This window comes from Alnus glutinosa, chromosome 1, assembly GCF_958979055.1.
Source record: "Alnus glutinosa chromosome 1, dhAlnGlut1.1, whole genome shotgun sequence".
In the NCBI taxonomy this organism is placed as follows: Eukaryota; Viridiplantae; Streptophyta; class Magnoliopsida; order Fagales; family Betulaceae; genus Alnus; species Alnus glutinosa.
Genome location: NC_084886.1, coordinates 33,292,873 through 33,310,456, shown reverse-complemented (window position 1 = coordinate 33,310,456; position 17,584 = coordinate 33,292,873). Strand labels below are relative to the sequence as shown.

Here is a 17,584-nt window from a genome sequence, read left to right as displayed (position 1 = left end):
TAATTTTAGGGCGTTACAACAATGAACTTAATTAGAAAACTAAAAAAATGACAAACAATTAAATAAGCTTAACTCATCACATTTGCAATATTATAAAGGGTTAAATACCCTTGACCTCCCTATGGTTTAAAGATTTTATTTTTTGCTCTTTGTGCTTCATTTCGTATCACAGATATTACATTGTTTATGGCTAAAGAAAAGCACAGGGGACAAAAAATAAAGTCTTTAAGTCACAGGTGGCAAAAATGTATCTAACCTTATTATAAATCGGATTTGACTTGGGGGAAATTTCAGTTGAAATTAAACTCAAACCAAACTCAAATTGGATTTGGTTTGGGTCCTGTTCCAGTTGAAACTGGATCCATTTGGATTGGAGCACATGTGCTTCATTTTGCCTTTGTTTTTCAATATGTGCTTAAATCCACCCTAGTAATTCATTGAAGAAAGTCAAAACAATTATGTTTATTAACCCACCCCAGGGGAAGGGGCAACCTAACAAGAAGAGGCCACACTTTTGTGAGGGGGTACCTCCACCCTCTCAAAGGGTAGGGATGGCCCCCGCTTCTTCCTTTTGGCCTTTTTGAAAAAAAATTCTTTGCTTTTTGTATTTTTTTTTTTTTTTTTCAAGAGTATAATAAAAATTTCACATGGAAAGCTCGTTGGCGGGTCTAAATTGTAAAATTGTACAGGTGGCAGAACTCACATTAACAGTAGGATAGAAATTTCAACAAAATGGCTCATTTGCCGTATAGTTTAACTCAAGGGTTAATTGATAAAATTAGATGTTCATGGAGTAAGCTGTCACATTGAAAAAACTCAAGGTAGAACTTGGTGATTTCTCTTACAATTTTATTAATCTTGAACCTAAAAAGTCCCAATATTTGATCTAATTTTAAGGGTTTTTAACACGTAATTAAGAGCTAATAGAAAAAGAAATAATTCATTATGTAGTGAATTTTATTCATTAATATAGGATTCGGAGAAGAAATCAATCTAATTAGGCTCGATTTGTTTAAGCATAATTTCTTCTTTTTTTTCTTTTTCTTATTTTCTTATTTTCTTATTTTATTTTTTTTGGTGTTTAGCGCAACTGAAAATGATGGTCAATGAAAATTAATTTTAGTTTGACAGAAAAAAACCTATTTAATTTTTAAAAAATGATTTGCGATTTTTAAAACATAAATCATTTTTTGAATTTAAACTTCTCGTTGTTACATGCACGTTTCTCTCCAAATTTTGGGATCCGGTAGCCGGAATCTGGCAGCACTGGCCGGATTCCGATCAGTGTCGCTAGACTAGATTTCGACGATACTAACTGAAATCTAACTACTATGCCAGATTCAAGCTAGTTGGCCGGATTCCGGCGACAGTTACCAGAATCTAGCACAGTGGCTAGATTTCAGCAACATAGGCCAGTGGCCGAAATTCGGCCACTGTGCTAGATTCCGACCACTGTTGCTGGAATCCAGCCGGCCATGCCAAAATATGGCTAGTTTGGCCAGAATGCCATCGCCGGTCGTTTTTCGCCATCGATATTTTTTTGTACAAGCCAAACACCGAAAAAAATAATTTCATCAAGGGAAAACTACATTTCATTCCCCCAATGTTTCACCCAAATTGCAATCTTACCTCCAAAGTGAAATAAACTTGCAATGCATTCCAACAAAGTTTTAAAAATTTGCAATGTAGTCAATTCTTCCGAAAATATCCCTAAAAAAAATAATTTATCCATAAAAAAAAATATCAATTTTTATTATTATTATTATTATTATTATTTAAAAAAACGACTTAAAAAATAAAATATAATAATAATAATAATAATTTTGAGGGCGGCTTCACATTTGGGGGTGGCTCCGGCCACCCTCATGGCCTCCAAATGCTCCATGGGTGGCTTCGACCACCCTTAGGAGCATAACGTAGCAAATCATATGAGTAAAGAGAAGAAAGAACCTGGAGATGCAAAAAGGTTAAATTCTGGTATAGTCATGATTACAACCAGTAGATTTAAATTTTCAATCAAAATAAGGGAGAATTTTGTTTATTGTGCTGTGCAAATTAATCATATACACATCTACTTACAAAAAACTAAGAATAAAAAAGAAAAAAAAAAGAAAAAAAGAAAAAGAAAAAAGAAATTGATGGCCCTATTCACTAGTTACTACTTATATCCCACTGAATGAGTTGGTTAACATTTCGTATATTTACATATTCACACCATTAAAATGTGGGAAAGATGTGGTGGGGTTAGACTATAAGGTGGAAGAAACCTCAATGGTATTCAGGGAAAAACAAAAAACACTAAACTTGCAAAACTTCTCGCATAGCCTTTCAGGAATGTGACCGATGATTTCTGGTGATAGTATAGCTCTCACTGAAATGAAAGGGGTTGCCGAAGAACATAATCTGTAAGGTATTATGAAAGAAGAAGACAAGCATCACGATTTATGAACCTGAAAAAGTATTGCCTTGAGGAAGACGCCTAATTCCAAATTGATGGGTTTCTAAATTGTGTTGTCATTGCATCGAACAAAAATCTGACCAGGTTTTCTCTCTCAACTTTCTTCTCCTTCTTGAGTTCAAGATGACGGACCTGGAGGGAGATGGAATTAAGCAGTATTACATCATCACAGGATTGATTGCATGCATGTGCGTGTGCATGGGTGTGTATGTGTTTACTTCAAGAAGCATATTTAAGTTAAGGTCAAGCAAATGTGAATTTTTTTTCTTCCAATAAACAGGGATATCTGGGGCTTCACCCTGCCTAGATCCCCGGGACCCCGTCCACATGCATCGGGTAAAGCTTGGGGCGTGGCCCCAAGAAATTGTTTGTACTCAAGGAGACTCGAACCTTACATATATGCTTCATGAGGCACCAAGGCCAAGTGACTTACCACTCGAGGCAATCCTTGGGGTTACAATTGTGATGAAAAGTTTGAAAGACCAACTCAACCAAAAACAGACTCAGGTCAAGAGCCAAACTCCATAATTGAAAAGTATGATTACTGAATAGGCCCGAAGGGGAACAATGAACATTTAGGGAGAAATGAGTCTCTAAAGAAACCCCAAGTTTCTGTATCAATATTTTTCTGCTATTTCCCTAAAAAATTAGTTAATGTTGCCTTGAAGTTTAGGCTTCACTTATCTCCAACTGGATCAAGTGAAATCTCTGAAAATTATTATTGCATATTTTCCTTGAAAAGGATATAGAGCTCAAAAGGCCATTTTAAAATTGATAAAAGTTTGGAAACATGGAGTTAATTGCCTAAGGACAACAAGGGTCCAAATTCATGACGTAGCGAGTCCTTCTGGATCTAGGGGTGAAAGTTGGTGTTTAGAGTGAAATGTAAGGGGTTTGGCACTTATTCAGGGGAATTGGATGAGTTGGTTCCTTGCAAGGTCCTTATGCGCACAAATTTCTTAATTTTGTGTTTATATATATATATATCCTCCTTCCCCACTCCCCCACTCCCCTCTTCCCATGGGCCTACCCCATATCGCACTCAAACAAGCCTCACCATCGCCACCATCATCCTCACCTTTTTTCAGCTCTTACAAGAGAACATGCAAACAATAGCATCACCTTATCATTTCCAGATTTGAATTGATCATGAGATGACGAGATTTCTTTCTATTTGGTTGTGAGATCTCTGATGATATGATGTTAGCTTGAGTGGTTTGGAAGTGACTCAATTGTAATGTGATTGATGGACATTTGAGCCGTGGGGATCTGAAATAGATGGGATCCATGGGTCAGAGGCATGTCACCATGACATCACACGGCCACTTCCTTGGGATAATGATCTCCTCTCAGATTTAGGTAGGGCGCTGGCTTTTCGGGAGGGTATGGAGTTGCAGAGGGCTTGGGCTGGGGTGTTGGGCTTTTGTGGAGGGTTGAGAGTTGTAGAGGAAGGGCTTGCATGGATTGGGGTTGGGGTTTGAAAGGGGGGGGGGGGGGGGGGGGGGGGGTGAGAGGGATTTTGTTTTTGTTATTATTTAATTAATAAACAAAAATTTTCAAAAATCTTCTAGTTGACATGCTCTATGCCACATAGACAATTATCCAACTGGCATATGCCTATCAACTAGAAGTGTTCTATCAGCAATTACATCTGATTACAAAAAGACTAAATTTTTGCAACTTTTTAAGTTCTAATAACTGAATTGGAATCTAATACAAAAACCAAAGACCAAAATGGATTTTTCCTTATATTTTTCCAATAGAACGAGTTCGTAACACCATCCCAATTGAACCGGCTACCACCCTAACACTCACCTTCACTGCAGCCCCTAGCACCCATGGGAAAAAATAAAATAAAATAAAAGGAGCCATCAGATGGAATGGTAACACTGAAGGACTCTACGTATCTTTATGGCCCCTTGAGTAACATGAAGGTCAGTAGGTTTGCAGTCTAGCCATCTAGGTACTTTTTAGTAAGCCATACATTTTGATGTTCATCTATGTGATTTAAGTTACAAGATTCACTCCTGAACTAAATTGACATGCTACCTTGTTACATTCCTTTCAGGAGATATCAATAGCAGAAAAGTAGTAGATTCAGAAATGGACTTTCAGACAGTAGAAGTGTTACCTTGACCGAACCAGTTTGAGTCACACCTGTCTCTGTTAGGATGATCAAAGTTTTTATGTCATGCTCATTTGCATATTCATACTGCTCTGTAAGGCTTGGATCAGGTGTGGGGACAAACTCAGCCTGATGGACGTCAGCAACCAGTAAGCAGAGAGCAACAGTTAAGCAACTTAGTAAAGCAGCCTATTTGCATACAATTTTATGCTCAAACCTTGATGTTCTCCTCCCATAATTCAGCAACAAGTTCCATGCGCTCTACCAACAGACCACCTCCTCCTCTCGAACAAACAAGAATAATGGTGCTCGCTTCATTTCTGTGAATGTAAATATATCTAGTGTGAGAAAAACTTAAATGGAAAGATGATGATCCAAGGTTTAAGGGTTAGAAGAAAGTTAATAGAGTCAAAAAAAAAGGAAAAAAGAGGTAAAGGACATAGCACCTAGTTGGTTTAAAGTCGATCGAAGAGTGCTGAATTATCGTCTCTAATGCAAGGCTAGTCCCAACAGCTCCTGGAGGACTTGTTTTCTGGAACATAAAAAAAAAAAAAAAAAAGTAACTAATGGTACAAAGTTTATAACTTTATATGGATCACGTCTAAAAATAATAATTATCTATATAATAGGTATAACTGTAACGATATCCAAAAGAAAAATATACAAACACATTTTTATTGTCCATGTCCATTCACGTTATGTGAAGCCATGTGCTTACACATGCATACAAGTCATAGAAAAAATACAAAGTAGGCAAAATATACTAGTGGCAACAACTTACATACTCATGACCCCACATTCGGTGAAGCAGATAGTCATAGCGGCCACCAGTAGCAAGCAATGCACCTTCGATAAGTGATCCAGGATTGTTCTCCTTTATTAAATATACCTTGGGAAGAAAAGTGCAACATGGTTGAACCCGTATAAACAAAAACATATTCAAATTTTTATCAACACATGGTAAGCAATTTTCGAGGGACAAAATGTAAATGTTTCATTTGTAAGCATGAAACAGAATATAATCGAGTATATGATGAAGAAATTCATAATGAAATGGAGAGATGAAAGAAAAGAGAGAAATACACAATAATTACATAATTCGGTCTATGACCTACATCCACAAGTTAAAAAGCCTTGGAGGCTACATCTTTGCTCTTATTTTTTATGATCTTTACAATACCAATGCTGTTTATAAGGAAAATGTGATAGGTGAATACAATACACAATACAAATAAGGTGATCAAATCACAAGGATTTGATTACATTCACAATCATATGGAGAATAAGCTAATAAGAAATATATAAACCCAATATAGGAAATATATTCTAACATTTCCCCTCAAACACAAGGTAGAAAATTCTGGAAGCTTGAATTTGAAAAAAAAGGGGTTTTTTTAATTTTTTTAATTTTTAATTTTTAATTTTTTGCAACGATGGCCGGAGATGGTGGTGGTTGTTGATGGGCCTTTAACGACAATAGGCCAAATATGACGGCCAACTTAGGCCGAAAATAGGCCTAGGTCATCAAACAAGACTAACAAATGCCAAATGATTAGGCCAACAAAGAGCCAAAAGATGGGCCACATGGGCCAAATATAGGCAACTTGGCCCCCCCTTTTTTTTTTTTTTTTTTTCATTTAAAAAAAAAAAAAAACGAAGATCATTATTACATAGCAGACTAGAGATGATAGAAAACCCTAACACCCATTGAACGACACTAGATAGTTAGACATCCCACATATGACAGTAATGAAAAAGGACAAACAACTTCAAAAAAACTTCCAACTGAGAACGTTTATACTTCACCCCAGTGGTTAGGCCCGACACAAGGGGGACTGCGCACATCAGATAGTAAAAGCAATAAAAGAGAGAATCCATCAGATGAGAAATCACCAAAAAGCATGCTAGATCAAGGCACATCAAATAGGGTAACATGATCTTTACAATACCAATGATCCCTATTTATAGGGAAACTGTAGTAGGTGAATACAATACAAATAAGGCAATCAAATCACAAGGATTTAATTACAATCACAATTATATGGAGAATAATCTAATAAGGAATATATAAACCCAATATAGTAAATATATTCTAACATATGTTAATGTGCAAATAGCCCTAAACGAGAAGTGAAACTTGGAAGGTGAGAAGTTGGAGTGACACTGCTCTATGAATGATCAGTAATCATAAAGGAAAAACATTTCCAAACTTGTGATCAAAATCATGTGTTCTGCCACTGCATATTATGTACTGCAGGAAAGAAATGCTAGAATTCACATGGTTTGAGTTCTTGGGGAGGTGATTTAGTGGACTTTCGAAAAGGATGATCCTCTTATTAGAATTATCAAAGATATATATGCGAGAGTCACAACTATTATAAGAGCTATTGAAAGAATGTAAAGTGAATTTCCTATCACAATAGGGTTACATAAAGGATTGGCTTTGAGAAATTATTTATTCACTTTGGTTATGGATGAGCTTAACAAACATTTTACGATGATGTTTCTTGGTGTATGTTATTTTCAGATGATATTGTATTGATCCATGAAAGTAGAGCAAGGGTTAATTATAAGATACAAATATGGGGGATCCACATTAAAGTCAAAGGGGTTTAGGTTAAACAGGAAAAGTTGAATGCAAAGTTAGCAAAACCAGGTGAAGAAATAAAGGGATGGTATTAGGTGATCGGAAGAATCTGAATAGTGACTATTTTGGTATCTTAGTTCATCTATGCATAAAGATTGAGAGATTGTAAAGGATGTTTTCATAGAATTAGGGTAAGGTGGATAAAGTGGAGAGGTGTATTTGGGGAATTTTGTAATTGGAGGATAGCTATAAAATGGAATATTTTATATAATTGTTGTAAGACCAACCATGCTTTATGAAGATGTTAAAATGGGCAATCAATAAACTTGTCCACAAAATGAGTGTAGTAGATATGAAGATGTTAAAATGAATGGTAATGCTAGGAAAGATATGATAAGAAATAAAGCTATTCATAAGGTGGGGGTGATACTAAGTGAAGACAAAATAAGGTAGAATTGTTTGAGATGGTTTTGATATTTCCAGTGTAGGCCTATGAATGCACTGGTTTGAAAGCATGATTCACATTAGAGTGGAAGAAGCAAAAAGAGCAAAAAAGAGGCAAAAATTCATGTGAGTATAAGTTACAAGGAAAAAAAAATGACGGCTAGAAAAGGAAATATAGGGCCAAGTGACATCAAGAATAGATACTATATGTTGTCACCGACTAGTATTAAAAAAAGAAGAGGTAAAGGAAGGATGAAGGCAGCTTTTCAAGATTAAAGAAGATGAATAAGTGAAGAGAAAGACCAAGTATGACCTGGGGGGTTACAACAAGAGTTCTGCAGCATCACAGCTAAGGTTCATATGCATCAGACCTTGAAGAGGATCACAATCAATAACTAATAGCAATATGGTTCCCTGACTTCTTCCACCATTCAAAATATACCAGTATGCTACAAAGAGACCAGCATACTTGACAAAGAAAAGCAAACAAAGTGAGCAAATAAACTTAGCCAAGTGAACCTGGGAAACAAGCAAATCTACCTCCCCCCAGCGCGAAGAAAAGAAAAGAAAAGAAAAGAAAAAAAAAACAAACAACCAAAGAGAGAAAGAGGTGGGGAAAAACCATAAAACTAGGCCAATCTAATAACCAAGTTCAGAGAAGAAAAGCCAGCACATGGCTGATCCCAACTAACTTTTGCAAGTGGTGTGGGCTGGGCATTAGTGTCATTTGGAATAGTGAAATGTCACTGGACTAGAAATACTGGCATATCGATTCCCAGGGTTGTAGTGCTTAAGCAACTGATCTGATTAATTCCTAAAGAAAAAATTACCATAGATATGATACCTGAAAGAACAAATCTCTATGATAGCTCTCAGTTGGCGGCATTAATGCATCTATATAAACATGTTTTTCAATCCTCCATACTCTCAAGTAGCTAAAGAGGTCTGACAACTCATCAAGTGCTTTGCGTGTAGGTGTATCTGCATTAGTATTGTAGTGGATGATAAGTATACGTTCCATCATAGAATTTATGTAACAATATAAACAATAAAATTCTACCAGCTGACAAGGCTCCCCTCAATCTTGGAAGTGCCTGATCGGCAGCTCCACAGAACCTTAAACTAACAGTTTGCAACCTATTTACAACAGCTTCTGCTAGATTGAGCTCCTGCAAAAGAATTAAAATTAAGAAGAATGAATAGATCCATCTGAAACACAATATATTAGCCAGAAAAAATTCATGCATCCACTTCGCAAGATTTACTGCCATTTTCTTTTCAAGCCAACCAATTCATTTAAGATAGGGTAAACGGCAACGAAGATCTTTTAGGGCTGAGAAAATAATACATGAAAGAATTTTGGTGGTTCAAGGGAATACCAAGAATATTTAGGAAAGACTTATTAGGCATGGTATATGCCATGACAGCAGATAAAATGAACAAGGTATTAAAAATTCACGATCATATAGAAAAAAAAAAAAAAAAAAAAATAGAAGAAATGATAATTATAAATTACAGAGAGAGAAGACTATGAGTGTTAAGCTAGATAAATAAAGCACATTTGGACTGATGGGCCTTGATAAAAAACCTTCCTAAGCCCAGTGGTTGATAGTATCCAAGTCCTAGTTGCATCATAAGATGACCAGCACATATATCCACTTATAGGTTTATAATATAAGGGGCATCCGTAACTCTACCGGTTAGCTACATGACATCAAACTCATGGAGCCAGATACATAATGGCAGCAATTTGCACATGATTTCCATAGCTTCTAAAGTGACTAATGTATAAAACTGACTTCCATTCACAGAAAAGAGAAGCGCATTTGCTAATACAATGATTAAATAAAAGATCAAGCCAACTACAAATTCTACTTGTTTTAAAAATGTAAGACAAAATAATAATCACCAGGCAATAAAATGTTGACAGTTATATTAGTGTATAATTCCAAGAAAATAACTGTTACAGGAAAACTATATGTATAATTCTTTTTTCAAATAATTTTCCTCAAACCTGCAAAAGCTGACGCCTTATGACTCCCCATTTTGATTTCCGTTCAGCAGATTGAGGACGCAGAGAACCCATCATAGAAAGAAGCTTCATTCAGAAATGGAAGCATCTGTCAGGTCATACTTCAATACTAAATGGTGCTAATCTCATAAGTACATTGATGATATACCTCTGCTACTTTCTGTCTATGCTCTGCCTTCACTCCTATCCAAGACCAAATTGCATCCAGAAGGTCCCCATGATTTAGATGAATATCACATGAATCCGGATTGAAAAAATGAGCAACAATGTCCATTGTCACCTGTAAAATGAGCCGCAAGTATGATGAATTATACCAATACAGCCTATAGACAGATCCGCCACAGGCACAGAGCTAAGAGGTATTAAGAGGAAATGCCATAAGTCATATGTCAATAATCTCTAGTTGTTAGTTACCATCGCCGTCAAAATCTCAAACTGTTAGAAAGTGGACCAACAACATATATCTAGGAGTGGGCAGAATGCCCGACCAGCAACCGACTTCCGGCAGCCGGTAGGTAGAATAAAAATACTATCTCGACGTCGGTTCGGTTCGATAGGCGGTAGAAATTTTTTTTAGGCGGTTAACCGAACTGTGTTTTTTTTTTCTTATCTTATTTGAAATTAAATGAAACGACATTGTTTTGAACGTTAGAGCACTTGTTTAGCCCAAAAAACAACCATGTAGGCCCAAAAACCAACCCCTTTTGGCCCAATATAAAAAGCTCGAGATTAACCGATTAACTAACCGACATGTAACTGACTTAACTGAAATAGTCGAAAATTGTTACAGTCAATATGAAGTTGGTTAATTAACTGACTGTGGCAGTTTGGTGGGCGAAAATGCCCTTACCATCCCCGATTTAACCAATACCCAGCCCTACATATATCAAACATATGATGTGTAAATGCATAAACTGGTCCTGCTTAAAGCTTGTGATTTCTCAAATTTGGCAAACAAATTGGGATAGAGGAAATATTTCTTTTTCAAATCTTTTATACATACTTACATGCGTATGTATATATGTACATCCAGACATACATCAGAGCATAGTCACCTACGTACTCATACACAGTCAGATGTACGTACATATACACATTCATTACATATATACATGAATACATGCTTGCACATTTGATGAACCACGGGGTTGTCATTCCGTCTTGTAACCAGACAAACGGAGACTGTCATTTTAAAAGTGTGTGTGTGTATATATATACTCATATTATCTTCTTCCTTTCTTTTCCTTTTTTTTTTTTTTTTTTGTGCTTAGTTTGCCCGAGAGTTTCTAAACTGTAAGGAGTACCAATTCTTTTAAAAACCTCTCAAAAACTTTATTTCAATGGGTGCAATTGTAAAACTTATCAAATATCTCACATACTTGATACAGGGTCCAGAAATTTTACAAATTCCAGGAGGGGTGATTTGCCCCACTCACCATAACATGTCTCTGTCACTGGCTGGCTCTATAAAGCCTGATTTCCTACATTCGGTCTAGGGCCAGAAAGACCCATATCGTTACAGGTCTTAGTTACCAGTCCTTTCCATTCTTCCCCATGCCAAATCATTTTCATCATTATTCAATCATCTTGTATGTATAGGTCCTATCAATGACCGAAACTTCCTGAAGATATATTCATTTAGAATGTTCCGTCCTCGTCTGCAACTCACCATCTCAAAACCAACATTTGACAGGTAATTTCATTCCGAAGGCTTTAATAATTAGGCAGATTCTTCTCCAACCTCTATTTTCCGAGATATAATTGAAATGGAAACTGTAGTGTTTCTCTTTGGTATATTTGGCTCATCTACCTTCTTGCTCATTTATAATTCTACATTACTGAGACCACAACAAATATCGTAAATCTCAATTAATATATGCAAATGTGCATTCATAGACATGCACAATCTTAACTGTATTTATCTTAGACCCCTTTGATTTTATAGCATCTCTCCTCTAAATGAGCATTTAACCATTTTTCAGGACCAAAAATACTTATTAACCCCCCCCCCCCCCTCCCCCCTAAAAAAAGTGGGAGAGGGAGTTAAATGCTAAATTAAACGTGGGAAATTCATAATGGCAAATTTACCATTAAATCCTACCATAAGAATCAATTAAGCAAATATAATCAATAGCAAGCATCAAGGGACCACCTTTTGTACTTGTTTAGCCAATTTATATATGCCTATGTTTGGAGGGTAGAGGAAACGAAAGAGAAGGAAGAAAGAACAAAGGAGAGGTTGGAGCCTCTTTTGATCTTTTCTATATGATTGGGTCAAATCAAGGGGAGGGAAAGATAACAGAGGGATCACCTTTCTTGCATCGTTTCGCTTACTCCTAATTCGGAAGGAAGCAAAAGGGGAAAAAAATGATGTGAAAGCTTAAAAAGGGACCACTATTGGATCATACCCATCTGAAAGCAAACTTTTTTATTCAAATGGGGCTACTATTTGGATTATTCCCACCCCTTTCTTCCTTGAGATAACCAGACACAAGGAATAGTAAGTTTCCCTTCCCCTCTTACATTCCTTTATCTTCCCAGCCTAATAAGGTGAATTAGGTGAATGGAGGATTAAGGCTAGGAAGTGAAAACAAATTAAAGGACGAAAGTCAAAACCAAGACTTCGAAGTCAAAGGCTTACACTTTTTCTCACTACCTCTCCCTCGCTCACTATATCTCTTTGATATTACATGTCCTCAAAGTATAACAAACTAAATTTAGTTTTCTAACCTTTTTTATTCATTTTTATTCTATTAAAACAAAATCCACCATTCTAAATAAAATTAAAATTCCCTTCTTACAAATTACAATAATTTAAAATTAGTTATTATATAGTATTAGCTATAAAAATCAATACCAAATTAAAAAATACATGGAATAACCAGACCTTAAAAGCAAGCGTGTCACAAATCTCTAATAAGTAAAGTTATCAGAGCCAACTTAATACATTAAATTAGAAACATCATAACAAGAGTTCAATGAAAACTTGGATAATTGAACCAAAATAAGTTGTTCCATCCCAACCCCCCTAAAAAAACATTAATTATGCCTTCTTCTGGGATTTTTGAAAAGTGGTTGTCAGATTGAAGCATCAAGAAAATAATGATGTCTTTACCATGTGTCGAAGTGACTACTCATTAAGACTTCAAGTAATGCATGGTAAAACTTAAAATCAAGAATCACAATGTTATTTTGAAGAAATAATTTTATGGAAGAAAAAAAAATTATATCAAAAGAAAAAGGACAAGAAATTTAACTACTTAATAATTGAAATTACAGGACACTTCCATTATTTTGATTTTCAGAGGAGGGGAGGGGAGGGGGGAGGGAGAAAGAGAGACAGAGTGAGAGCATGGTATGAACAGAAGAATTCAGCACCTTGATAACCTCTGCCTCTGTCAATGCTGATGCACCTCCAATAATGTCAAAATCACCCTGTTGACAACACATTCTGTATAAAGAGGCTTCAACTTATATCAAATTCCCCCGAAAGTTAACATGGAGGCACCATTAGGAACATTGCATATGATTCACTTACAAAAATAAAAACAGAATAGGAGACAATCCCCATAACAATTTCAATGTTTGTAACACACCTGAAGGTAGCGATTCGGTGGTGAATGGCCAATTGCTCTTCTATAGACACAAGATATTTCATATCGCTTGAACGAAAATTTCTAGAGCATAGAAATTAGCATCACACGTTACTTTTATAGACGTTTTTCATGTTTATCAATAAATAGAGAAGCATGTGTGTTAAAGCAGTTGGCAATGTAAAAATCAACAATTTGAACTTGAAAGGCAGTTCATCACTGACAGAGGGCTCTAAATCTCATTCAAAAGACAATTAGAAATCAAAGGAAGAACTTGGATTGAAAGAATCTCTTTTGCTTTATGACTTTTTATCTTACATTTTCAACCCCCCCCCACTTTTCTTTGCTTTTTTGTAAGCAACTTAAGTATAGGCAGTTGACTTAAAATCCCAATTATTGCAGGTAAGTTTGTAAAAATCAATGACAAATAGAAGAAAATCTAGCACAGCTCCCTGTAGGAGAGTAAAATACCTGGTGAGAAATCACCCAACTAACAAAAGGCAAACGCAGCTCATGACAAAGTTCAATCATATCTCCTCCATGAGTCAACAGTTTGACAGTGTTCCTTCCCATAAATATAGGAAATAGTTAGCAAACTACAGCCTTTAGGAACAAATTGTGCACTATGATAAATACTATTGTAAACAAGATAGCAAGGAGTTTGATTAAGAGAGGAACCTATTGAGCTGTGGAAAATCTTCCAACAAATGCATGGGTATTATCTCCAGATGCTTTGCACAGTGTTGTCTGAACACTTCCCTTGATATCTCAACAACATAATCACGAACCTCAGTGTCTAAATCTGTGTACTGAACAGAGGCCTCGTCTCCAGTCAACCTCAATCTACCAGCATGATGGTGGTGGTCTTTCATGCTTAACATCTCCTCATCAAAGATAGCATTGACAACTTTATCATATATACTTCGGTCCTCTGAAGTTTGCATTGTTCGTAGAATATCTGAACATATGGGCAGAAAGCACTTAGTTAAACTATTATGTAACAAGGGATATTTGTAGCTTTAAATTTTTCATCTGTGCCATATACTAAATGTATCAAACATTTAAAGTATCTTTTGAGAAGTCATACGCTAGCAGTTACAACAATGCAACTAACACTAGTTACGCTCAGTAGAACAGACAAAATTAATAACCAATCAAAATGAGATAAGTAAGCAAAAGAAGAAAAGATGTTAAAATTATTGCCGGATCCTGTGACATATGATTGGATAAGGCAACATCAATTATATACTAACAAGATTTCCGGGGCCAGGCTTATATGATTTAGAATTATCTATCAAACACCAGCATCAGCTGAGGAGAATAAAACAAACATTGTTAGGGTGTACTAATATTTGTATATATGAAAATGTGCTCTTGCATACAAGAACCATTAAGAAGCTTTATGACTTCAAGCATCAAAACCATTGTTTGTAGGCATATGAATAGCAAATCTGTTACATGACAAGATTTAACTCCACTCTTAAGATAAATAAGGCTTACCAAAAAAAATTTATTTTTAATTTATTTTTACCAAGTTACACATGCACCCAAAGGGTCTTGAATCCACCACACTCTCCATTCTCTTCTCATAGAGGGAGGTGTCATTTGAGCAAGAGTTTAGATGCAAGAATTCACATAGGATTGAACATTAAAAGGACCTAGAACCCACAACCACACTCTCCATCCTCTTCTCATAGAGGGAGGTGGCATTTGAGCAAGAATTAACATAAAATTGAACAATAAAAGGACGTATAATGGTACAAGTGTCTCTAGATGAAATCTTTATGTATCTATCTGAACGGTGGGGGCAAAGCGAAACCTATGGGCTAAATGTGAAAAATGGACATATTAAAAGAAAATTATGTGAATCATATGAAGATCTGTGTTTTTTTTAGCAAATAGCCTTCCCCTCCCCCAAATATAAATTTATCTATTCCTTAATTCACAATAATTATTACGGAAAACGAAAGAGGATAGAGGGGGGCATAAGACATTGAGTCCTGACAAATTGGATATGGTTCTGCGATTCTAAAGAATTTGTTCTTTTTCTTCTTTTTTTTCATTCAAATAAGTATTATTCTAGAGTAAAGATTTTTATCTGAGCAAGCTAAATGCAATTATTGAGTTTGATTTTGGTTTATTGGTTGAAGGAGCTACTATGGACAAATTTCAACATCAATAGCAAATACAGCATGCAAACAATTCAGGTATCAGTCAATCCTAAAGATCTAATTATAATCTTTTAATTGTGTATGGTGGCTACAGAATTGTGGAGGACGATTCTGCAAATGTTTGGGGTGGAGTGGGTAATGCCGCGATCGGTGAAAGATATGTTGGGGAGTTGGAGGGGGCAAAAGGGTAATCAAACACTGATACCGATTTGGCGCATGGCTCCATTGTGTTTGATGTGGTGTGTTTGGAGGGAACGAAATGCACGCTGTTTTGAAGATTGTGAGATTGATTTGATGAACTTGAAGAGAATGATGTTACAAACGATGTTTATGTGGAGAGAAAATTTTCAGTTTATGCATGAGTGTTCTTTTTTTGAATTTATAGATAGATGCTCTCTTTTTTCTTTGAATTAAGGGCTTTTTGTATACATCCCGTGTACTATGGGTTGCGCCCCTTTGCGCCTCTTGAATATACTTTACTTATCAAAAAAAAAAAAATTGTGTAATAATTGATTAATTAATAGTTCACTTGAAATTTAATCACAATTTTTCCACCTCCCTCCATTGATTTTGTCCTTGTTTCTAATTTTATCAATGTTGACTTAGTGAGAAGCTCCAAGGGTCCTTCTTAGGCGGAAAAGTAAGAAATAGAGAGTGGCAGCACAACTATTGAAGCTGAGTATAGAGTAATGCCCCATACTGCTAATGAGCTAACATTTAAGAAATGGTCTTCCAAATCCTACTTCTATTCCATTATTTTGTGATAATCAAGCAGGCAGCTCTACATATTACCAAACATATTGAGGTTGATTGTCATTTTATTCAAGATAAGATACTGACTGAAGATATATCTATACAGTTTGTGAAGTCTAGAGACTAACTTGCTGATATGTTTACAAAGTCAATGTCATAACTGTTAATCACCACTTATCCCAAAAGCTTAAACTAATAGGAAGAGGTAAATTTAATCATTTAATTAATACTTTAACAATAACCGTTTAGAGTTTATTTGTTTCAGTATGCTCCAGTTTGAGGCAAAATGTTTAAAATTTGTTATTGTAATAAAGCGTAAAAGAGGTATTTCTGTCATTATTGTACTTTTCTCTAATATATATACTAAACTAGTCTGAGAGTCATAGTAAACTGTGAGCCTCTCCTTTGTGCAAACCCTAATTTTAAAAGGATATGTCAAGGAGGTGACGTTGAGTATAATCTTAGGCAAGATAAAATAATATACGTGGCCAATACCAATCAGTTGAAAAAAACTGATCCATGACACCAATCCCAATACGATTGACATTAAGACTTACTAGAGCTAAGATGAATTGGTCTTCAGCTAATAGACTCTAGCTCAAAAGGCATCTTCCCCCGACCCAAAAAAAAGAAAAAAAGAAAAAGAAAAAGAGAAGAATGGTGGATGATATTTGGGTGCATGTCTAACTTATGTTCATTGAATGCTTCCTCAACTATCAAAGGGATCTTAGAGATCTGGCCTGGGTTTACAGAAAAACAAAGAAGAATAAGTTGGAGTTTTGCAATATTTGTGTTTAAACTGGAGTACTTGATAGGAACACAATATGCAAGCTTTTAATGCGAAAGAACCATCCACACACATATAGTCAAATCTAGTGTCCTGATAATTTTTGTAATCACCTACAGGAGTGATGTTTCTGCACTCCATTTGATTTCTTTAATTTGAGTTTCTTTACTATATGCATTAGTTCTTGCTAACTCTTTACTATAAGCATCAGTTTTGCATCCCTTTGCTTCCAATAAAATCTCCTACTTATCAACCGGAGGAAAAAAAAAAAAGGCATTTACATGTGCTCTGTCTGTTTTGTTAATGGATAAATAGCTATCAAAATCTTCAAAAATCACAAATTCACAACATGGATATATTAAGTAAATACAATATCTTACTATCTAACAATTCAGATTCCATCCGTGGAGGAAATGCGTGCTGCAAAAGTTCCGTGGCAGAGGGACGATCAGATGGACTTGGAGACATTAAGCGCCGCAACAAGGATGCCTGTTCAGGAAATTCAGCAACCCAAGCAGGAGGAAGTTCTCCATTTTGTTTCAAATCGATGAGAACAATGTGTCTCTCCATTTCTGTCCCAAATGGGTGCCAAAGCTCAAAAAACACAACGCCTAAGCTATACATATCAGCCTGT

General features: G+C 35.7%; 1 protein-coding gene across 8 annotated transcripts in view; it reads right to left on the bottom strand.

The window, feature by feature from the left end:
• Window positions 1-1,986: 1,986 nt before the first annotated feature.
• Window positions 1,987-17,584, bottom strand: part of LOC133878729 (eIF-2-alpha kinase GCN2) — a 70,541-nt gene continuing 54,943 nt past the window's right edge. For 6 of the 8 annotated variants that reach the window (XM_062317298.1, XM_062317299.1, XM_062317310.1 and 3 more), the window contains 14 exons: window positions 17,331-17,580; window positions 13,918-14,197; window positions 13,711-13,804; window positions 13,243-13,323; window positions 13,025-13,081; window positions 9,795-9,926; window positions 9,629-9,712; window positions 8,675-8,783; window positions 8,459-8,595; window positions 5,365-5,472; window positions 5,030-5,115; window positions 4,801-4,903; window positions 4,590-4,712; window positions 1,987-2,590 (listed from right to left, as the gene is read on the bottom strand). In XM_062317298.1, coding sequence (XP_062173282.1) covers window positions 2,480-2,590; window positions 4,590-4,712; window positions 4,801-4,903; window positions 5,030-5,115; window positions 5,365-5,472; window positions 8,459-8,595; window positions 8,675-8,783; window positions 9,629-9,712; window positions 9,795-9,926; window positions 13,025-13,081; window positions 13,243-13,323; window positions 13,711-13,804; window positions 13,918-14,197; window positions 17,331-17,580 — 1,755 coding nt within the window. In that variant the 3' untranslated portion in view covers window positions 1,987-2,479. Of the gene's footprint in view, window positions 2,591-4,589; window positions 4,713-4,800; window positions 4,904-5,029; window positions 5,116-5,364; window positions 5,473-7,927; window positions 8,083-8,458; window positions 8,596-8,674; window positions 8,784-9,628; window positions 9,713-9,794; window positions 9,927-13,024; window positions 13,082-13,242; window positions 13,324-13,710; window positions 13,805-13,917; window positions 14,198-17,330; window positions 17,581-17,584 lie in introns of those variants that run through there. The other 2 variants (XM_062317304.1, XM_062317324.1) reach the window with 2 other exon arrangements.